Source organism: Agelaius tricolor, unplaced genomic scaffold, assembly GCF_023055355.1.
Source record: "Agelaius tricolor isolate 1412-34295 unplaced genomic scaffold, bAgeTri1.0.p SCAF_1, whole genome shotgun sequence".
In the NCBI taxonomy this organism is placed as follows: Eukaryota; Metazoa; Chordata; class Aves; order Passeriformes; family Icteridae; genus Agelaius; species Agelaius tricolor.
The window spans coordinates 53,227,716-53,246,827 of NW_027269261.1; the positions used below are offsets into that span (position 1 = coordinate 53,227,716).

At 41.4% G+C, this 19,112-nt stretch overlaps 1 protein-coding gene across 2 annotated transcripts in view; it reads left to right on the top strand.

Annotated features, from left to right (window-relative positions):
* Positions 1-983: 983 nt before the first annotated feature.
* The window catches only part of PHACTR2 (phosphatase and actin regulator 2), a 131,956-nt gene continuing 113,827 nt past the window's right edge, over positions 984-19,112 (top strand). For both annotated transcript variants that reach the window (XM_071434356.1, XM_071434387.1), the window contains exon 1: positions 984-1,143. In XM_071434356.1, the coding sequence (XP_071290457.1) occupies positions 999-1,143 (145 nt within the window). In that variant the 5' untranslated portion in view covers positions 984-998. The remainder of the gene's footprint in view (positions 1,144-19,112) is intronic.

The following is a 19,112-nucleotide window of genomic DNA, read 5'->3' on the forward strand; positions in this document are numbered from 1 at the left end:
ATTGCTTCCACAAATGCGGAGGGTGACGGCTGGAAGATCACAAAACCCCTGCGCCTGGGGAGCTGCACGGGCTCGGCATTGAGATGAAGGCACTCGCTTGCCTGGGTGGAAGCAGAAACCAGAAACTGAATTTCAAGTGGACAAATTTCACACTTCATAGGTTTTGATTCAGACCTGGAGAGTCGTAGTTGTTAAAATGCAGCCTGAATGCAACTTTCACATTGGATACCTAGATAATGCAACTCTGGATGAATTAAAAATATAGGGTGAAGTCTTTTCTGTGTTTGTCATTGTGGCTGCACAGCAGCGAAGATTTTATTCAAGGTAGAATGTAATATGACTTCCCTGTAAGAAGCAGAGTGAGCATAAAATATCCTTTTAAAGGTGCATCTTATTGTAAAAGGGTTTCTGTAAAACACCAGGAAACGAAACCATGAAGCTTGATTTTGCTTCTGCCTAGGTCTGTGTGGCTGATCTGAAAGGCAGTACCTTCCTGCCGAAGTTAGTTAAGTCTCTGACATGCAACCCAATCCTTAAGAAAGATGGGGAGGGAGGTGATGGGTTGGGGAGGATATTTGACTCGTCTCTCTCGCGGCTCTTTTGCAGGGATGCGGTGCCTTGTGCAACTTTCCGGCTTTGCGGGGGAGAGGGCACCCTGTTACACAAAACAGAAGTGGTGGTGTGGGTTACTCGGCTCTTTTTAACTGATTCTCTTTTCCCTTTTTTCCGTTTTTTTTTCCCCCGAGAGATGGCAATGGCGGGAGCATGAAGACACCCTGGGGGATGGGTGCATCCGCGCGCCCAACCCCCCACTTTGCTTTGCCCCTGTGCAAACACAAAATTTATGCTCCCAGAGACCCAAAATCGCCGCCGGCGTCCCGGCGGGGCGGTCGGAGGAGAGGGGCGGCTCTTCCTCTGCAAACTTTCCCTGTCCCCTCCCTCGCCGCCTCTCTCCGTCCTCTTCTCTCCTCCCTGCCCTTCTCGGCTGCCCGTCGACGATGGCAGAGAGGCCAGGGAGCAGCGGGACAGCCCCGCTGCCCGTCTGGTCCTTGCCCGGTCCCCGCGGCCGCTCCCAAAGCGACATCTCCTCCTTCTCCTCCTCCCGGAGGACCTGCCTGCTGCGGTCCAACGTGGGCGGCTCAGGTAAGGGGAAGGGAGGGAAGGGTCCTTGTGTCCGAGACCTCGGAGCCGAGCGGAATTTGGGAATTTGGGGAAAGACGTCCTCGCCGATACCCTGTCCTGCTCTCCCAGACGTAGGACCTGTCTTTTCTCGGTGGCCGGTGGTGTGGATTTCTGGGGTACGCGGTGCTTGATCTTCTCCTTGATAAGATGTTTGGAGAGTTCCAGGTTTTTATACCCATGTTCATACAAATGAATGAATGAATCCTAGTAGCATCGTGGCTGCACATCTGTTTACCAAAGCATCTCTGACTGCAAAGGCAGAAAATTCCCAGGGAAGCCTCAGGGTGTATTGCCAGGACACCAAAACCCCTCATCTTGCTGCTTCACACAATTACACTTCAACTACATGTCAGAATTTTACCTCGTGCCCTTGTATCTGCTTTGGGATTTTAATAGGTGAGAAAAGCCACTGTGTAAGTCAGAATCCCACCATCTTCCCTCAGGAGTCAATCCCTGCGAGTGCACACAGGATGATTGGGGGTGGAAGCTGGCCCTTTGGGACAGAGTAGGCTTCCTGCAGGATTTGGAGAAGATTCACTGTATAAAACAAGAGGAAGTGAGGGTCCTAGTGTACAGTGCAGAGACTTGAAAGTGGCCAGAGTGGCTGGGCTGTGCTTTACTCTGTCTGTTTCCTGAGGTAGGGCACTAAGGAAAATTGAATTCTGGTCTCTGTAGGGCTGAGTACATTTTGAAGATGTGTGCTTGCCCAGTTGCAAATCAGCCCTGCTCTGCTGACTAGAAAAAGTCTATAGGCACACACAGCCTGGCAATGTTGGTATTTTGGATGCACTCACACACTGCTGCACAGAGGTACCCCATGAAACACCGTCAGGGAAGCTCCAGAGTGCACTGAGGGACCTCCTCTGCTGCAGCACAGGGCAGTGCAGTGCGTGGTTGGGCCTGAAATGGACCACAGTGTTCTCTTATGTTTGTTCCTCAGGGAATCTTAAGATGAAGCAGAACATTTGCTTGGGGAAGATCAAGTATACAGCTATGCCTGCCTGATGAAGGGAGAGGGAATGAAAACTTGCTTAGTCTCATAGGAGCCAGTAGATTCAGCTTACGGGGCCAGAGGCTGCCATTTTCTGTATAATTTTCTGTTTTGCCTTTTTCTGTGCCTGCTTAAAATTTATGGTGAAGGACTTTTGGGACAGGGAGGAGGGAGGAGGTTCTAGTTCTTCAAAAAGGACTACTTTTAGGTGTATTTCAGCACCACCTGGGAGTGCTGCATGAGCAATGCCCTGTGACTGGATGTGTACACCCTGGATCCAGAGGGATCCCCACAGAGGGATCCCCACAGAGGCTGACAAGATTGAGACCATATCAATATAGACTGTGTTGGTTGGTGGTTTAAGTACTAAGACACCTGACAACGAGCTGAGATGTCATTATGAGAGACTGGCAAATCTAATGGAGGTAAAATGACAGTGTTTTCAAAGATGTGTTGTTATTTGTAGTTTCTTACACATGACATTTTAGCATCCTTGTTTCCTGACTTGATTTTTTATTTTAATTTTGAGGATGTGCTTCCTGCCATTAGAGAACAAGTGTTGCTTTCTTTGTTTTTCATTTTTTTTGGTAATATTTTTTTAATTGTATATTTTCTCCCTTGCTGCTTCCTGAATATTTTTTTGCAGTTGCTCATTGGACACAACAAAAACACTTACTTATGGCCACACAACTGTTGATTCTGTCTTCAAAAAGGAAAGTATGCATTAAAGATGCAAAGCTATTTAATGTTTAATATGGTGGTTAGAGAATTGGTTTTATACTGAGGTGCCATTAAAATAACCTGCTTTTTCATTCCCTTACTAACCTGGAGAACAACTGTAATGGGGGCAGAAATGTGAAGAAACAATATGAGTCATTGTTTTTGCTTCTACCTTTTTCTCTAGCCATATCATTTGATTAAAGTAGGTGACTCATTTACATCAGATGTTACCTGTGCTCCAACAGCTGCATGTATAGAAGAACAATTTGCATTTTAAATAACCTGCAAAATGTTTACTTTATGCCTGTTCCGGGACTGAGTCACTTGCAACTCTTGGCAGCTTCTGTTGCATTCTTGTTTCCATTTTCTAGAACCTGACATGAGTTGTGCTGAGAAGATGTTGTCTCCTCACACCCTTCCAGTGATGGGTTGGTATCCTTGTAGAGGTTCACACTGTCATTTATTTTACCACCTCCTGATCCACGATTCTCAATGCAGGGTCTATTATAAGGCAGTATTTTTAGAGACCCTTCTAGCCAGGGGAAATATAATGGCTTTTTATAAAGCAGTTTTGGCACTGGTTCATGAAACGCATCTGTTTGTTATTCTAGGTCAGTACTGTATGTATCTTGATAGTGCAGTGAGGCTAGTCGGGTGGTCCCCATGTTTATGCTCTCTGTGCTTTCTTAGCCCCACTCCTCCTTCTGCTGCTCCTACACACTGACAGAAGCAACTTCCTGGTATCACTTCACAGCATCTCACTTCATTAGCTGCTATCCAGGATGTGAGAACAATATATTTTCAGGATATTCTTCTTAAAGCTGACATTTCTTTTAGTGCTAGTGGTAAAAGATTATTTCATTTCTCTTTCTGGGCCATCACCTCCATCCACTGTTTTGACAGGCCTTTTTATTTGTGGTAAACTCCTGGGAGGAATGAAGTGATACTCATCACGAGTATGGGTGGCATGATCTAGAATTTTGATTTAGGTTCTGAAAAAGTGTAATGTTAGCAAAGTTCAAAACCTCTGTGGCAGGCATAGCTTGTGCATCACTTCAACATTGTGGTATGCCCCAGCTGACAGCTGGCTGGTTCGTCAGAGTATCTGAAGGAGATGAGTAAAGCAAAACATACTCTTGTAAAATTTCAGGCAACACCAGAGCCACTTGCAGAAAGCTGCTTGAATTACATACCTTTAAGCAGTTGTCCATATTTAGTGACTAGATTTAAACCCACCTTAAAGGTGGATCAATTTAGTCAAGTTTCTTAGTGTGTCCAACACAGATGGGGACAGAACTACAATTGGAAAAAAAGACCCTGTTCAAATGCTTTCCCAGAACTCATCCAAAACCTAGATTTGGTGGCTGTGAGGCTGAAGGTAGCTGTCAGCATGAGCTGTGGGTCCTGGGTTGCAGGGTGGAAGAGGTGCTGTTTCACATCACATCCGATGGCAAAGCAGTGGCAGTGGTTCTCTTTGTTACAGCTCTCAGGAACCTGACAGACCTCAGGCTGCCACGGTGCCTGCTCTTTATCTGCACTGATCTGCATGTCCGTGCAGTTTCCAGTTCGCTCTCCTTTTAGTGTTGTGGGTTTTGTTGTACAGCCTTGCACTTTGTTCCGAAGGTGGTGAGGTCTGTGGTGAGGTACATCTGGGTGAAAAGGGAACCTTGTTGCTCAGATCAGAAGTCAGAAAACCACCCATCTCTCTGCTCTGGGATTGATGCTCTCAAAATGTTGCAGTTCCTCTTGAGGTCTTGCTCTTTGGCAGCGAGAAGCTTCAGATAATTTGTTCCATTGGTGAGAAATGCACCTTTCAGGTGGAGGGGTGAGCACCTCACGCATCTTTCCATTTCTTTCATGGTGTTCTTTGAGCCCTTTTGATGACAGACAAAAAAAAACCTACCTAAGAATTCAGACAGCAATTCATCAGTACCACAGGCTTTAGCCCAGATGTTGGGTTGAAGAAGAAAAGAAAGCCTGAATGCAAATGGCAGTCCTGCCTCAAAACTTGTATATCCCAGGATGATTTTGGCTATTTTTGTGGGTTAATTTATTCAAAATGATAAAGAGTGACATCTATGATGCCATCTGCTGCTGACTCCAAAGTAGGGTGGGTGAAAAGATTACTTAAAATTCCCCAGTTAAGTGAAGAACTGAGGAAGCTTTCTTGTAGTGATCAGAGCATCAAAGTGGCTGATGCTGTATGAGAAGAAAATTTATGATTTTTGGACTTACTTAAGCTTTTCATGACTAGAGTAACCCACTTTGCAAACTTAACAAATGTCAGATTCTCTTTTTATTGAAAAAATTCTCTAGTTGATGCAAAGGACACATTTTTGACAGCTGAAGGAATATGAGAATCTAGAAAGGGTGAAACCCAGAATACGCTCTAGACATTGACCTCATTATCTGGGAGGGTGGATTTTAGGGGTAAAGGGAAATTTTGGGTGGTTGGATAGGTAGCTGTTAACGTGTGCCTTTATTTCCTTTTGCACTTGTATTTCCCCAAAAAACTACAGATTCCAGTCACAAAGAGCCTTACCAAGCTGTCTGGGAGCTAGGAAAATGTTGTTTTTCAGTCCTAAGATAGGGTTGATGAGGGAGAATATTCATGCTGTGGGAGAACATGATAAATAAAGCAGCTGATTTTGATACATTTTATGCAAATATGGGAGTTATGGGAAAACATGATTCTCCATCATATTAAGCAAGACTTGTTTACAACATAAATTGAAGTACAGAATTTTGCAAGAAGCCCAAGGCAGACAATTTTTGGCAGAAATCAATAGTACAAGTTAAGACAAATAATAATTTGGGGGGATTTAGGAACTCAACTCAGCATGACTAGGTCATTATCAAGAGTTAGTGTATCCTGTCCTAGGTTCACATTAATATTTTTGCATCAATTTTAAAATTCAAACTATCAGGAAGAGGCAACAAGCATAACCAAATGAAATTTGCCTTATGCTTATAGAACTGAAGCAGCTACTTTGTAATAATCTATTTAGGCCATCGTGATAATATTAAATCCCATCCTGGTCAACCTTACATGTAACTTGTAGTTTCAGAATGATGTTGAGGAAAAGTTTAGGAATCATTTGTACTGCATACACTGACAAAGTTCAAATCTGCCTGAAAAACAATTCCGTTTATAAAATAGATGGGCATATGGAGAAGAAGCATGTGTCAGAATATAGTCTGTCATTTCTAATGTGAGTTTATACCAAAATATACACAAAATAAGAACCTGCTTGTTTTATACTGGACTAAAAGACATTATTCCCCACCAACTCATGCAGCATGGCTGAAGTAAGTTCTTGTAATAGCCCAGCCTGATTAAGTGTGAAAGGGGAAACCCTGGGAATACCATGGTTTACAAATATAAACCATGTGTTCTACATGTCATTTACACATGGCATAGTTTCTGAGACAAAAGCTTTATAATAATATATTCAGACTTGGGTTCAGGCTTAAAAAAAAGAAGAAATTACATGTGATGACAATCTTCATGGTTGGCTAAGTAGAAATTTAACTCCAAAGAACTGCAGCAAAGTATTTAATGCATGTTTTGCAGCAGCTAGACCAGCAGCTGATGGTGAGATCTGCTTCGTGGTTTGCTGCTGAGTATTTTAGTTTCTCAAGGCCCTTTGGCATTTAGCACTTCCTGCTGCTCTGTGGCTCCTAGCAAGTAATCACTTAATATCAGACCGCATGCCAAGTATGAGGGCTGAAGAAGTGATTCAAAGAGTAGCTGAAGAAAAATTGTTCTTCTCTTACTGAATGTAAGCAACTTTTTCTAAAAAAGCTTTTGTTTTGGTTTTAAAACCTAAATGTTTAATTAGCCAAATCCATCATTAGCATAAATAGTTTATCTTTCTTTCCCACCTCACTCCTGCATGTCCTTCTCTTTTTGCCATTGTTTCCAGAAAAAGCATGCACAACTTATGGTCAAAAAACTGGGGAGAATTAGCAGGTTTTTTAAAGGTTCATGAAAAATTTACATTAAATTACATAATTTACATAAAATTTATTTAGGCTTTTTGAAATCATAATCTTTCCAGTGCCAGAAATCCTGCAAGATTTCAGCTTTCAATAACACCAATACTAGTTATGTTTCTGAATTTTCACTAACTCTCATTGAATATGCTTTATCAGAAAGCAAACATATTTTTACTGATAATCTTTTATTTTTCTTCCTTTTCCCCTAGCATTTTACCTAGCATGTTCCTACTTTTAACAAATGCAGAAATTGTTTTTTCTCAGGTACAAACTGAGTGGCACAAAAGGAAAAATATCCTGAAGAAAATAGAAAATTCTGACTTCAATGTTCTGAGTTCATTCACTTCTCACTTTATCTTTGAAATTGTCAGTCTTAAATCCCACCACAACAAGGGGTATCCATTCATGTGGAAAGCACTGTGATCTTCCTGAAATGCAAGCAGAGTTTGTAGGTACTTCCCTTGGTGGTGAGCTGAAAAAACTTGTTCCCCATCTTGAGGTTTTGATGCAGAACTGGACTTCTAAGACGGTGTGTTGTACAAATTCTGTTTGTGTCTTAGATGTTGTCACGATTTTTGAGTTTTGAAACAGTGAAATATTAGTAAATTTTATCAGCATCAAGGATTTAGTAAAATGGGCTTGGAATTCAGCCTGAAGCTGCAAAGCTGCCATGCTTTGCAAGTTGGCCGCACTCTCAGGTGGAGGGAGAGCTCCACAGTGGAGCTACAGAGCAGCTTAAACCACTGCATCCTTTGCTGATGAGACACTTTTCTACCCTCTCCCCTTTCTCTCACATTTCATGACACATGTTTCTGACACATCCTGCATTGCCCTTCACATTTCTCATGCCAGGCTCTATTCAGAGAAATACAGGACCTAAGAGAGTGGGGCTGGGAGGGAAATGTGGAAGAGGAAGCATTCAACCACAGATGGCAGCGTGGTGACACTTCACACGAGATAAAATATTTTTTAAAATCTTTTCAAAATAATTATAATATTTTTACAATATTTTTACAATATTTTTCAGACAATGTAACAGTTATTTTGAATTAAATATGTGCATTGTAGCTTGGTCCACATTTTCTAACATTTGCACAATTTACAGTATCCAGAAGAAAATTTGTTTAGAGAGAGTGGACTCCCATTAAAAGCAGATGCTTTTTGTTTCCCTTTAACTTCTGGCATGACTTCAGTCTCACACACATATTGTGGTGGCTCCTACTTGGGGAATTTGCCCAGTTGCACAGCACCTCATACTATTTCCCCCTGGATGGATTCATCAGTCAGCAGCTCTGTTTTGGCACCTTTACCAGGTTCTTCCTATCCAAAGTATACTAGAAGTAAGAGTCTTTCTTACTTTCTTTCTTTCATCTTTCTTCCTTTCAACTCTTTCTTGCTTTCATCTTCTGCCCAGTCTTTCACTCCCCTCTTTCCTACTAACTTCTTTTCTGCCTTCTCCATAGCTTCCATAGCAGTTAATGTCATTTATATTTTGTTGATAGCCTACACATCACTTTGGGTGATCCTCTGCCGAGGTCTGGTTAGGTACATGTGAGGTTGCTGTATCCTGCCCATCTGAGTCTAATACACTGAGATCTGAAGGGACTAGGAACCTCCAATTAATGACATTAGGTTTATAAAATAATAATGCAATCCTCTGCAATTAATATCATCAAGTAAATAAACAGTAAGTTTATTTTCTGTCTGTCACAGAGAGATAAAGGTCAGAATTTGTACAGGCTAAGCAGAGATTCCTTAAGAATTCATTGGGAAAGGGTAAAAGATCTCCTAAAAATTCTGAAAGAAAGGGTTGCTAAGTATTAGGAATGAAGGAGAAGTGCTTCAGAGCCTTTCCAAGATAAAGCCTAGCACAATGGCAAGGATCAGGAAACATGAACTCTGCATCATCCTTACTTTATTTAAGGTTATTAAGTTAAGTTTCTTTGAATACAGTTTTTTCCTGGTAAGAGTTTTGTGAAAATCAACTTTTCCTTTTTTTCTGTAGATCCCGATTTCAGGCATGTTTCTTAATTTTCAGGAGAAATATCTGACAAAAAATTTTGAAAATGGTAAATTGTCACTTCAAAAAATTAACTGAGGTTTCTATAACTTTTCATCATACAGATTTTTGGTGTAGGGTTTTTTTCTTCTAGTTTGGGAATAAGGAAGAGGAAATGAAGCAGCAGAGAAGTGCCAGAATTTCCCCGCCACAGAAATGTGATTATCCTGAGGGATCCTGTCCATCAAGTGCACACCCTTCCAAGGCAAGGATAACCACTGCCAGATTCCTTTACAAATTATTGGATATCAAAATGTGCAAATGCCTTCTTGACAGAGGTGTGGAATATATCAGAGAACCAGACTGCAAAGAGCATGTTGAGCAAAGCTCTCCCTCCAGAGCATGTGTGTTTGCTTTTCTTGTTTTTGGGGGTAGAATCACAGGTTTTAACATATGTCTGTGACTAAGACACACATTACTAAAGAAAATTACAGCCACTGAGTAGAATTGGTATTGAGGTATTGTTTTGCATCCTCTACAAGCACAGTAAAGAGGGGTTGTGGTGCATTTGCAATTGAATGTGCCCTAATTGCAGGCCTTCTTTGTGTTCAAACACAGGCAGCTATATTTAAACTTTATGAGTGAAAGGATAATTAGCAGTCATCTGCTTGCCACTTTTTAATTTAAGTCCTCTCTTGCCCAGTGTCAGGGCTGCCAGTAAATGTTAGTGGTTTAAACCACCAATGAAACTGTGACTTTTTATCTGAAAAAAGATTAGTGATACCAAGGCGTAGCACAAAAAGGCAGAGTCTGCAAGACATAATTCTGATTTTTATTCTGATTTAAAGCAGTTTTGGCAAGATCAGAAGGGTTGGATTTGAAATATGTTATTTTGCTTACACAGCCAGAGCCAGAGTAATTGATCAGGGACTAGTGGACATCCCAAACCAGGGTAAGAACTGCTTCAGTTCCAAGGATGAAGCACGGCAAAGCTCCCTTTGTTACTTAGGTTTATAGGAACCTCTGCCTGTGTTTCTGAGTAGACTCTCGACTCTGTATCCTTAGGAGTGAGCCAAGAGAGAGAATTACACCTCCCCAGGGGCATGGCATCTTTCTTCCAGCTGTCTGACTTTTGAGCCCTTAACATTTTTTTTAAAATCATGGTGCCTTCCTGTTATGTCTTCCTGCAAACAAAAGTGAGTGGCAAATTTCACATCATGTTTATTTTAGTGAAGAGCAACTAAAAAAAAAACAACTCTGCCACCCAGCTATTTAAGTATTTGGAGACAAATCTGCTATGAATTTTGCCTTTCTTTAGAAGTCGAGATAAACAATGGCTTTTGATCTACAAATAGCAAAAATCGTTTTGGGGAAAGATTTCCAAAATATCGATGCAGTAATTTTCAGAAATTTCTCATATTTAGCTGGTCATCTTGGGATTTGTCTAATGGGATTTTCCTGAAGCAAACTGGTGAATGTGTGTGCAATTTTGTAGGCGATTTCAGCTCTCAAGCCACAAGCCTCTCTGTGGTGCAGATGTTTATCACTGGCCACATGGCAAATGAGAGCCTTGTACACACTCCTGCATGTAGTGGTCTACCTGGAAGAAGCTGTGAAAGCTACGCCCTTGCAGTGCAGCACTTGCCAGGCCTGGAGGGAATGAGCAGAGTGAATTACTTCCCTCCACCTACAGGGACCAAAGACTTCAGGACTTCAGATGTGCTGCCTGCCCCTTTTTTGGCTCTGAATCAAATAGCTGTCCTGATGATCACCAGATCCTGGAAGAAAGTTTCCCCCCTTGAAATTTCCATAGGGATTTCTTTTTTTTTCAGTGACTGCTGTGGAGGCAGTGCCAGGCAGCTCCACAGGTTTGCCTATCCTTGGGTGAGGGAAGATGGCACACCATCTCAAATAGCAAGGTAATTGCCTAACAGCAGCTAAGGCATTACTTTGAAATCACTTTTAATTCAAGCTGGGTTAAGTAAAATGCAACCAAAGCACTTCTTTTTATAATTTCTAAAGTAATTTAGTTGCTGGTCTTTTAAAAAGAGAAAGGAAACATCACAGACAGCGTAAGTGCTGGCAAGATATTTGTAACCAGTCTGCTGAATACAGGGGGAGAGCAACCCATCAGACTTTACCTTGGTGTCAGCAGTTTAAAGATTTTCCATGCTTCTTTTCCTACGTCTTCTGTGAGGTTTGTAATAATATTGTCTGTTTTGGACGGCTTTGCATTTCAGTAGGAATTTGTAATTTATTGAAATTTTAAATTATGTCTTGCTGACAACAAAGAAGTTGTTATCCCATTAATTTCTGGTGAGTGGAAGTAACTCAGTCGAGTGCACAGCTTTTGCAACTTTATTGCATTATTATATAAAGTCTGTGGGGAAAAAGATATTTGTTCCGCTCATGATAGGCCAAGATTGGAAAAGTGCTGTAAGCACAGGAGGGGATGTGTGAAATTTCTTGGGAGTGATATTTATTGGGCTGGGAAATGGCCTCCCAGGAGGAACAGTGAAAGTTGCTCTCCTTTAAGTTCTGGAAGCACTTGAAACCAGAGCTGGAAACATACTAAAAGTACGTGAAAATAAACTTTTTACAGCAACAATGAGCAGGGTCTTTTGCAGTCGCGAGTGTTTTGTTTGGGTTTTTTTGGTTTGGTTTTTTTATTGCTGTGTTTAGGCCAAGTCAGGAATGACAGTAAAGGGACAGAGAACTGAGTATACAAGCCAGCCATCTGCCAGACTCATGGGGCAAAGGAAATAAAGATGGATCTTGCTTTGTTAGTGGATGGAAGAACCACCTCCATGACCCACCCTCAGTGGCAGTGTGTCCTCTCTGCCTCCTTTAAAAGCAGACAGAAGCAAAAGATGGAAAGGAATTCTCCCAAGCAGCAAACAAATAACTGACAATTAGATAAGCAAAATGAAAGGGCAAAGCCAAATCCACCCTTAGTATTTGGATGAGGATTCTGTTACACACAGTTTTATCCTAAGCTTAAGATAAAGGTATATTTAGATGATTTTGGGTGAATACTTAGAATATTTTGATGAATTCTAGACAATGGGGTTTTGACAGTGAGAAGTACTTTAAATAAACAAGCTTAGTCTGCTTTCTGAGACAATCACCTTCTTTAAAGATATCAAAGAGATATCTTTAAAGATTCAGGCACTAATTAATGAAGTGAATTCTAATATTTATTAGAACTCCATACCTCTCCTTCAATGAACTTGTCTCAGTTATATATGCCCTACAGAGAAAATAAATCCCAGAAAATGAAACTTCATGCATATCATGTATGAAGTGATATTTGATACAAAATGTTTTCATACAAATGTTGATTATCATAATAAAAGGAGAGAGGGGAAAATCCAGAAAGAACTCTGCAAATGGCAATATGCATCTCTCTCAGACTCAGAATTAGATGCTTCAAACTATGCACATTTATAAGAAGGACTAGATTTTTAAAAAAAACCATTCAAATGTTTTCTGATTCTAATAATTTTACATGTCAATAACAGCTATCAAAATATGTGCACTTGGCAGTAGTCCTAACTCCATTTGTTAATATGAGTTTAATCTATAGAAGCAGAGTTGTAAGAGTAACTCTTTTTGCAGAATTTGGGTTTCCTGCAATTTGGCCAGTCTAATAATTATACCAGGGAAAAATCAAAAGCCAAGTTCAATGGCATTTGGTAGATGCCAGATATCTGTGAGATTCATTCTGATGTTGAAGACTCCTGTAGGATAAAGGCTGGTATGGTTCAAGGAACCAAAATTCCTTGTTTGTCTTGTAATGAAATACTTCTCTGTGCCAGTCTGAGGGATGTAACATCCCTAAGTGGATTTTTCTGGGCCCTGGAATTTTTATAATAGCACTGAACATTGGCTGAGTCATGTGGCTAGCAGGCACTGAAATAAATGCTGCCACAGAACTGCAGGACAGTTTTTATTAGCTGTATATTTTTTCTGTAAAATTGCAGTAGATTCTCCTGCTGGGAATTCACGGCACACGAGGAAGAAGAGCATGTCAAGGGTGCCCTGCACATAGGCAATGAGGTGCTCTTGGGTATGATAACGTGTGTATGTATGAAAAAATAGCTACCCAGCCTCAGTTCAGTGCAGTCCATTTAAGTGACATTTTTCTAAACCACTGAAATATAAATACCAGACTGGTGGGGCCTTACTTTCTCTGCTAGAAAATACAGATACACAGCCACAGGGAAGGAAGGAACTGCTCAGTGGCTATTGAGTATCTCCAAGAGAAATGCTGACAACTGGCCACAGGGACCCTTGCTCTGAACAGGGCAACAGGCTTCAGTCACTGCACTTTGAGATTGCCATGGAAGGAAAAGGGGCTGGGCACCCCTTTCCTTTCCCTCTCAAATCTATGCTGTCATCTTTCCCTCCCATTTCTATGATTTGAGGTAGTGTGAGTAGATAATACAGACTTTTTGATCTCTCTGCAAATGCATTGGCTTTGAGAGCAGGAGGAGATGCAGCAATTCCAGTAGACCAAGCACCCTTCAGTGAGGATGCTAAGCCAGAGGGGTCCAGCCAAGCCATCACTGTGACTGCATCCCACCCAAGCTTCCCTGTCAGGTGCTGTGCAGCCCCTTTGAAAGGCAGGAGTGCACTGCCAGTGAAGGCTGCTGCCATGGGTCTGGCCTTGTGACTTCATTGTGACTTTCCAGTGCTTAACATTGTTTTGGTTTGGCTCTTACAGTCACATTCTCAGTTGTGGGGGTTTTTCCTTCCTGTGGCTGCTGGACTTCTTTGGTGTTGAAAGCTTCTGAAAACACAATTCTCCCATGCTTGGGCATTCAGAGGTTTGGAGAAAGAGGCAGAAAAATTGCTTTTTTTTTTTTTTTTTTTTTTTTTTTTTTTTTTTTTTTTTTTTTATTCCATGAGAAGTTATAATATGCTTTCTACTGCATCTCCATGTTCCTGGAGGCTTGATTCATGATGTTGGTGCACTTGTGGTTGGCAGTGCAGCTATTGACTTCAAAGGGTCAAAGTAAAGGTTTGGGCTGGAATAGATTGCTGCAGCTTTTATCCCAGGAAGGATTCTTTACAACACTTTACAAAGATGAGGTGACCTGAAGTTAAGTATCACATTCCTGTAGAAGGCAAAAGTCCCTTTGGGAGCAGACTGGCATTTTTCAGTTCCAGCCTCTTAAGAAAATCCTGATGCAAGCAGGGATGAGATGCATTAACAGGGATGAGATGCATTAACAGGTTTTGTGATTGGCCAGGGTCAATAAGGATCAAAATAAATGTGAGATTGTTTTCCAAAGGAAATTAGACAAAGAGCAAGCACAAAGCATCTACAGCAATTCCAGAGTAGGTAAAAATACACAGCAGTTTCTAACTTTATCCTGTGAAAGCCCTATGAAGGTCCACTTGGTGATGTGGGAGTCTGCAGGCAGCCAGCCTTCAGAGAAGAGGATCTCCTCATGGGAGGAGAGCCCTGCTTTGGCTCCTTGTTACTCAGTAAGGACAGAAAGAGGGATGGGGGGGGGGTGGGGTGGGGGGGGGGGGGGGGGGGGGGGGAGGAAGAGGATGGGATTGTCCATGATTATCTGTGATTGAGGGGGGGGTGGAGGTGGGGGATGGGTCGTGGGGGGGGGGTATAATTGTTTCCATTTGACTCCTTCCTCTGCTGCATGTGAGTGGGAGAGAGGAGTCTACTAGCTCTTCTTCTCTGGTGTGAGCAGTATTATCTCCCTCCACACAGCTAGGCCTTTTATTATGGTACCAAGAGGAGTAGGAAGGGCCAGGAGAAATCAAGACAAAAAAGTACTGACTCATATAGCAAAGAATATTTGAAATGGTTTAAAATGTAAAAGATCCCCATCAGAAACAGAAGAAATTACTTTACTGAAAATTTTGATAGCTTTTTTTTATGTTAGTCTGCCCTTATGTCCACAAACAGAGCAAATGATTTCTTTATCTAGAAAAATCCATTGATTTTGCTCTGCTTCTTTCACTTTATCTCCAACAAATGACCTTTTAGCTCAGCATCTCTGATTCCTGTTCAGTAGAAAATCTTTATTCTCCAGGTCTTTTGTATTATGATGTCCACCAAGTGTGGGAAAAGTAGGGATGCTCTCCATCTAGTAACAATTACTGTAGGAGTCCATCTGCCTATGGTGGCCAGCAGAGATGACATGCTGGACCCTTACCAGCTCCAGTTCTGCTCTGCTATAGATATGAGAATTGTCCATAGACTGAGATTTTCCAACAGGTCTGTGGAGGAATCTGAAAATAGTGACAAACCACAGCAAATGACGAGGTTGGTGGCTTTAAACAATTTGTTTGCATTATAGTAATTGCCTAAAGAAAGCATCACTTATGTGAGCAATCTTTTTCATTTTTTTTTCCTGTGTAATGAAGGTGTAAAGTAATGGAGCTTTCTTCTGCTATTGTTTGTGCTATTTCCTGTCCTACAAGGCCCAACAGCTTCAGTGACCTTCCTGCAGGGGTAGGGAAATGGGAAAAATTTGGAAAAGCCAAGCTTTTTGGATTTTGTGACTATGTTTATGTTCATCAATATATGGCCAAAACAGAATATATTGCCCAGCAATAAGGTAGATTTAACCCCCTTATGCCTCCTGTTTTGTTATATCTTCCTTACTCTAGTCATTTTTGATAGGACTTTAGGGTTAAGAGCACCCTTAATGTAATTACTGCAGCATCTTGCCTTGTCACCATCCAAAGAGCTTCCCCTGAGCCCAGCCACACACTGAATGTGCTCCCAAATTCCCCCTCTGCCTTCAGACCCATTTGCTGTGCCTCCCATCATGTGTGTCCTGCACAGCCTGGTTAGGAGCCTTCACCTGCCCTGCCAGGGGCTGCTGGGGAGCCCTGGGCTGGGGAGAGGTTCTGTGCCAGGGAGGAGCTGCTGTGCGGGGCTGATACACTAGATGGAGTGGTTGTGATGCTGAGCTGCAGAACCTGCTGAGCTGCAGAACCTGCCTCCTGAGCTGCAGAACCTGCCTCTCTGTGCTGGTTTTTTGCCTGGCTCAGGCACCTGCCCACAGACAGGATCTGAAATACAGGCTTGTTTGTAGGGAGTGAGCAGCGGCGGATTGCCCTGAGCTGGTTTTGCCTGGTTTCTGCTCCTTCCCAGAGGAAGACACAGCAGGGTCTTCATTAGTTTCAGTGCCTTAACTGTCTTTAAAGGCACAAAGCTGGAGTGGGATGGGATGGGATGGGATGGGATGGGATGGGATGGGATGGGATGGGATGGGGACGATGTGTCAGCATTTTAAATTTCCTAATGCTCCCTTCTCCCCACCCACCTTTTTTTTTTTTTTTTTTTTTTTTTTTTTTTTTTTTTTTTTAAATCCATAAGATGTCTATTTAAACAACCCAAAATGTTATCATCAGCCATTGCTCTTCCCTCAGCCAAGGTAATGCTGCAAGCTTGGCATTATCGGTCGTGCTGGTGAAATTGGATCTCCCTGTTGTATTGATGTACTTTGGTCAGGGCTTGTGGGTTCTGCATCGATCTGTCAAAGAAACTGCTGAGGAGTGAGGGAGCAAGGTCTGTTGTCTGTGTTGTTTGGGAACTAACAGAAGCTCCTATTTTTTGCCAGCAGCTTGTTGCACACTTGGATATTGATTCATTATGAGGGAATCAGGCTTTAATTAGCACCAGGTTTTCCAGTATTTGTGCAGAGTGCTTTGACCCCAGTCCACAGCCAGTCTGCAAAGGCAGACCCTCAGTCTGAGTTGCATATATTACATAGTCTTCTGAGAAAGAAATCATTAAAATAATTGGACTAAAATTTCTGTGTGTGCTGGACATGAAGTACTATTTTCTAAAGCAAAATTCAGTTGGATCTAAATAAAATGTGTTCAGAAATACATCTAGGCCTTGATTAGCATTGTGCACTTAAGTATCCTGATGGCTTCCTGGCCTGGTAGACATTTAGATTTGGTACATGCAGCTCTAAGGGCAGATGCAGAATCCCTTGACTAGACTGAGTGAGGTGGAAAATATTAATTCCTTCTTCCAGCCTGGAAATTCCAACATTGGAAAGACTTTCCCCAGAAGCCTAAAAGAGAGACATCACTCATTCTTTCCAACCTCAAAACAGTTTTATGGCAGGAAAAATCTTTTGTTTTCCTTTTTTCTTTTTTCAATTTCTTTTCTTTTATTCTTGGAGGAGGAGGGCCTGGTAGATTTTTGCTTTTAGACTGTATGTCATGGAAAATAACCCCACAGTAATGTTAAGTGGTTCATATACAATTGATAAGTATCAAAGATATCATCAAAGTTTTCATGTATACCAGTCCATCTGGTATACATGAAAACATGCAAGAGAAATTTTTTTCTACATGAAATAATAAAGATTATAGATAGTCGATATATGACTAAAAGTAAGCTAAAGCAGTTTTCCCATGACATATCACCAAATGAAACATGAAAAGAGCACTCTTACTCACTTACCAAAACATTTCTCTGTTATTTATTCAATACTGCCTGAAATGAACATAAAAAATGACTCAGTGAAAAATGACTGTGTCATTTGATAGAATGTAATCCATGTCAAGAAAATGACATCTGTAAGTCCTGGCCATCTCCCACATATATGTGCAGATGAATAAGGAGAGAGAGGGAGAAACTTAAAAAAAAGAAAAAAAAGCCTTTAAATAGCTCTTCTCAGCCAGGTCCCAGGTGAGTAGAAGTCTTGAGCTGTCATACTCTTCCTGCCATGCCTGAGCATCCATTGCAGCACCTGCAAGACTAAGGAGCCAAAGTTCCTTCATTCCACAGCATCCACAAGAAATTCTTGGTGTGTTTCAGCTCCGGTGGCTCAAGAATATCTGGGATTGCTGCAGGTTTTCTGAAAGCTTTGGGCAGGCTCTGTTGCAGAGCAGCGTGGTAGAAATTCTTCATTCCTGGACTCTGGGGGAGATAGCATTGTGTAATTCCATCCAGGTCTTGAAATGTGTAATTGATCATATTCTTACGTCAGGATGAAAAACACAGTTTCTTAGTTGGTTGGTTGGTTGGTTGGTTGGTTGGGGTTTTTTGGTTGTTTTGTTGTTGTTGTTGTTGTTTTTCTTATTTTGTGTGGAGTTTTTTGTTGTTTTGTTTGGGGTTTTTTGCTTCTTTTGTTTAGGCTTTTTCATTGGTTGGTTGATTGTTTGATCTGGGTTTTTAAATGAATTTTAAAATTATGCACTAATCTGGTTTGGATTCAGATAAAACATTGACCTAAAGATACAACTAGTAGGGTGGTCTACTATGTTGCTTGTTGCAGCCTTAGAACAACATAATACCCAAATTCTTTCTTTTAAACAGATTAACTGTTTGGCCTCCTTCCAAAGGGATTTCATTCCTGATTTGGGCTTAAAAACCTGTGGGAGATATATAGCAGAAAATCTTCATGTTCTGGCTAAGCACTTTAATGTTTATCTATTTCAATTGACATTTCATTTACAAAATAAAAATATTTCAAATACTTTTTTGTCAGCATCCTTCTATAATATTCTCTTTCTTAGTGAAGGAAAGAAGCTTAAACTTCTCACCACCCTGCAATGCAAAGAGAAGGGCAACATAGCTCTGAAATATTCAACCACCAGCTTTAGTGAGCTTTTTCTTCTTGCTCTCAAGAGGGCACCTTTCCCTGCCGTATCTAAATATGCTCTCCAGTCAAATTCAAGCATCATGTTCTTGATGAAATGTTGTTATTTTTAGAAATAAATAAAGCAGGATACATAATTTCCCTTCCTACCCCTTTGTTGATGCTTTTATGGAAAGACCTGTGTTCAGAAGTTAATTGCAGCATCCCAGATTGTGCACAAAATAGGCACTGCAACTGCCAGTGGGTGCTATTGTAAGGGGAAAAGAAAAGGAACAATGCCATACAAATGTCACTTCGGGGTTCTTTTTACATCTTATTCCCACCCCAGGAAAAGAGCACTGACTTGCTTGCCACAAAAGGGATTAAATGGCCTTGCATGACACTCTGGGAAGGGATGCCTTGGTGAAAGGCATGTTACAGTAAACAGGGTGTTTTGGGTAACAGCTAAGGAAGGAGAGAAACTTCAAAAACCAATTTGCCATGTGGATTCGATCCCCTCTTGAACTTTCACACAACTTTATGTGCTGTTTCACTTAGGATGAAAAACTGATAATAGAAATGTCTTCAATTTCTTCCTCTGTCAATACACCAAGTCTGTTTCCCAAAAATAACAGGAGTCAAA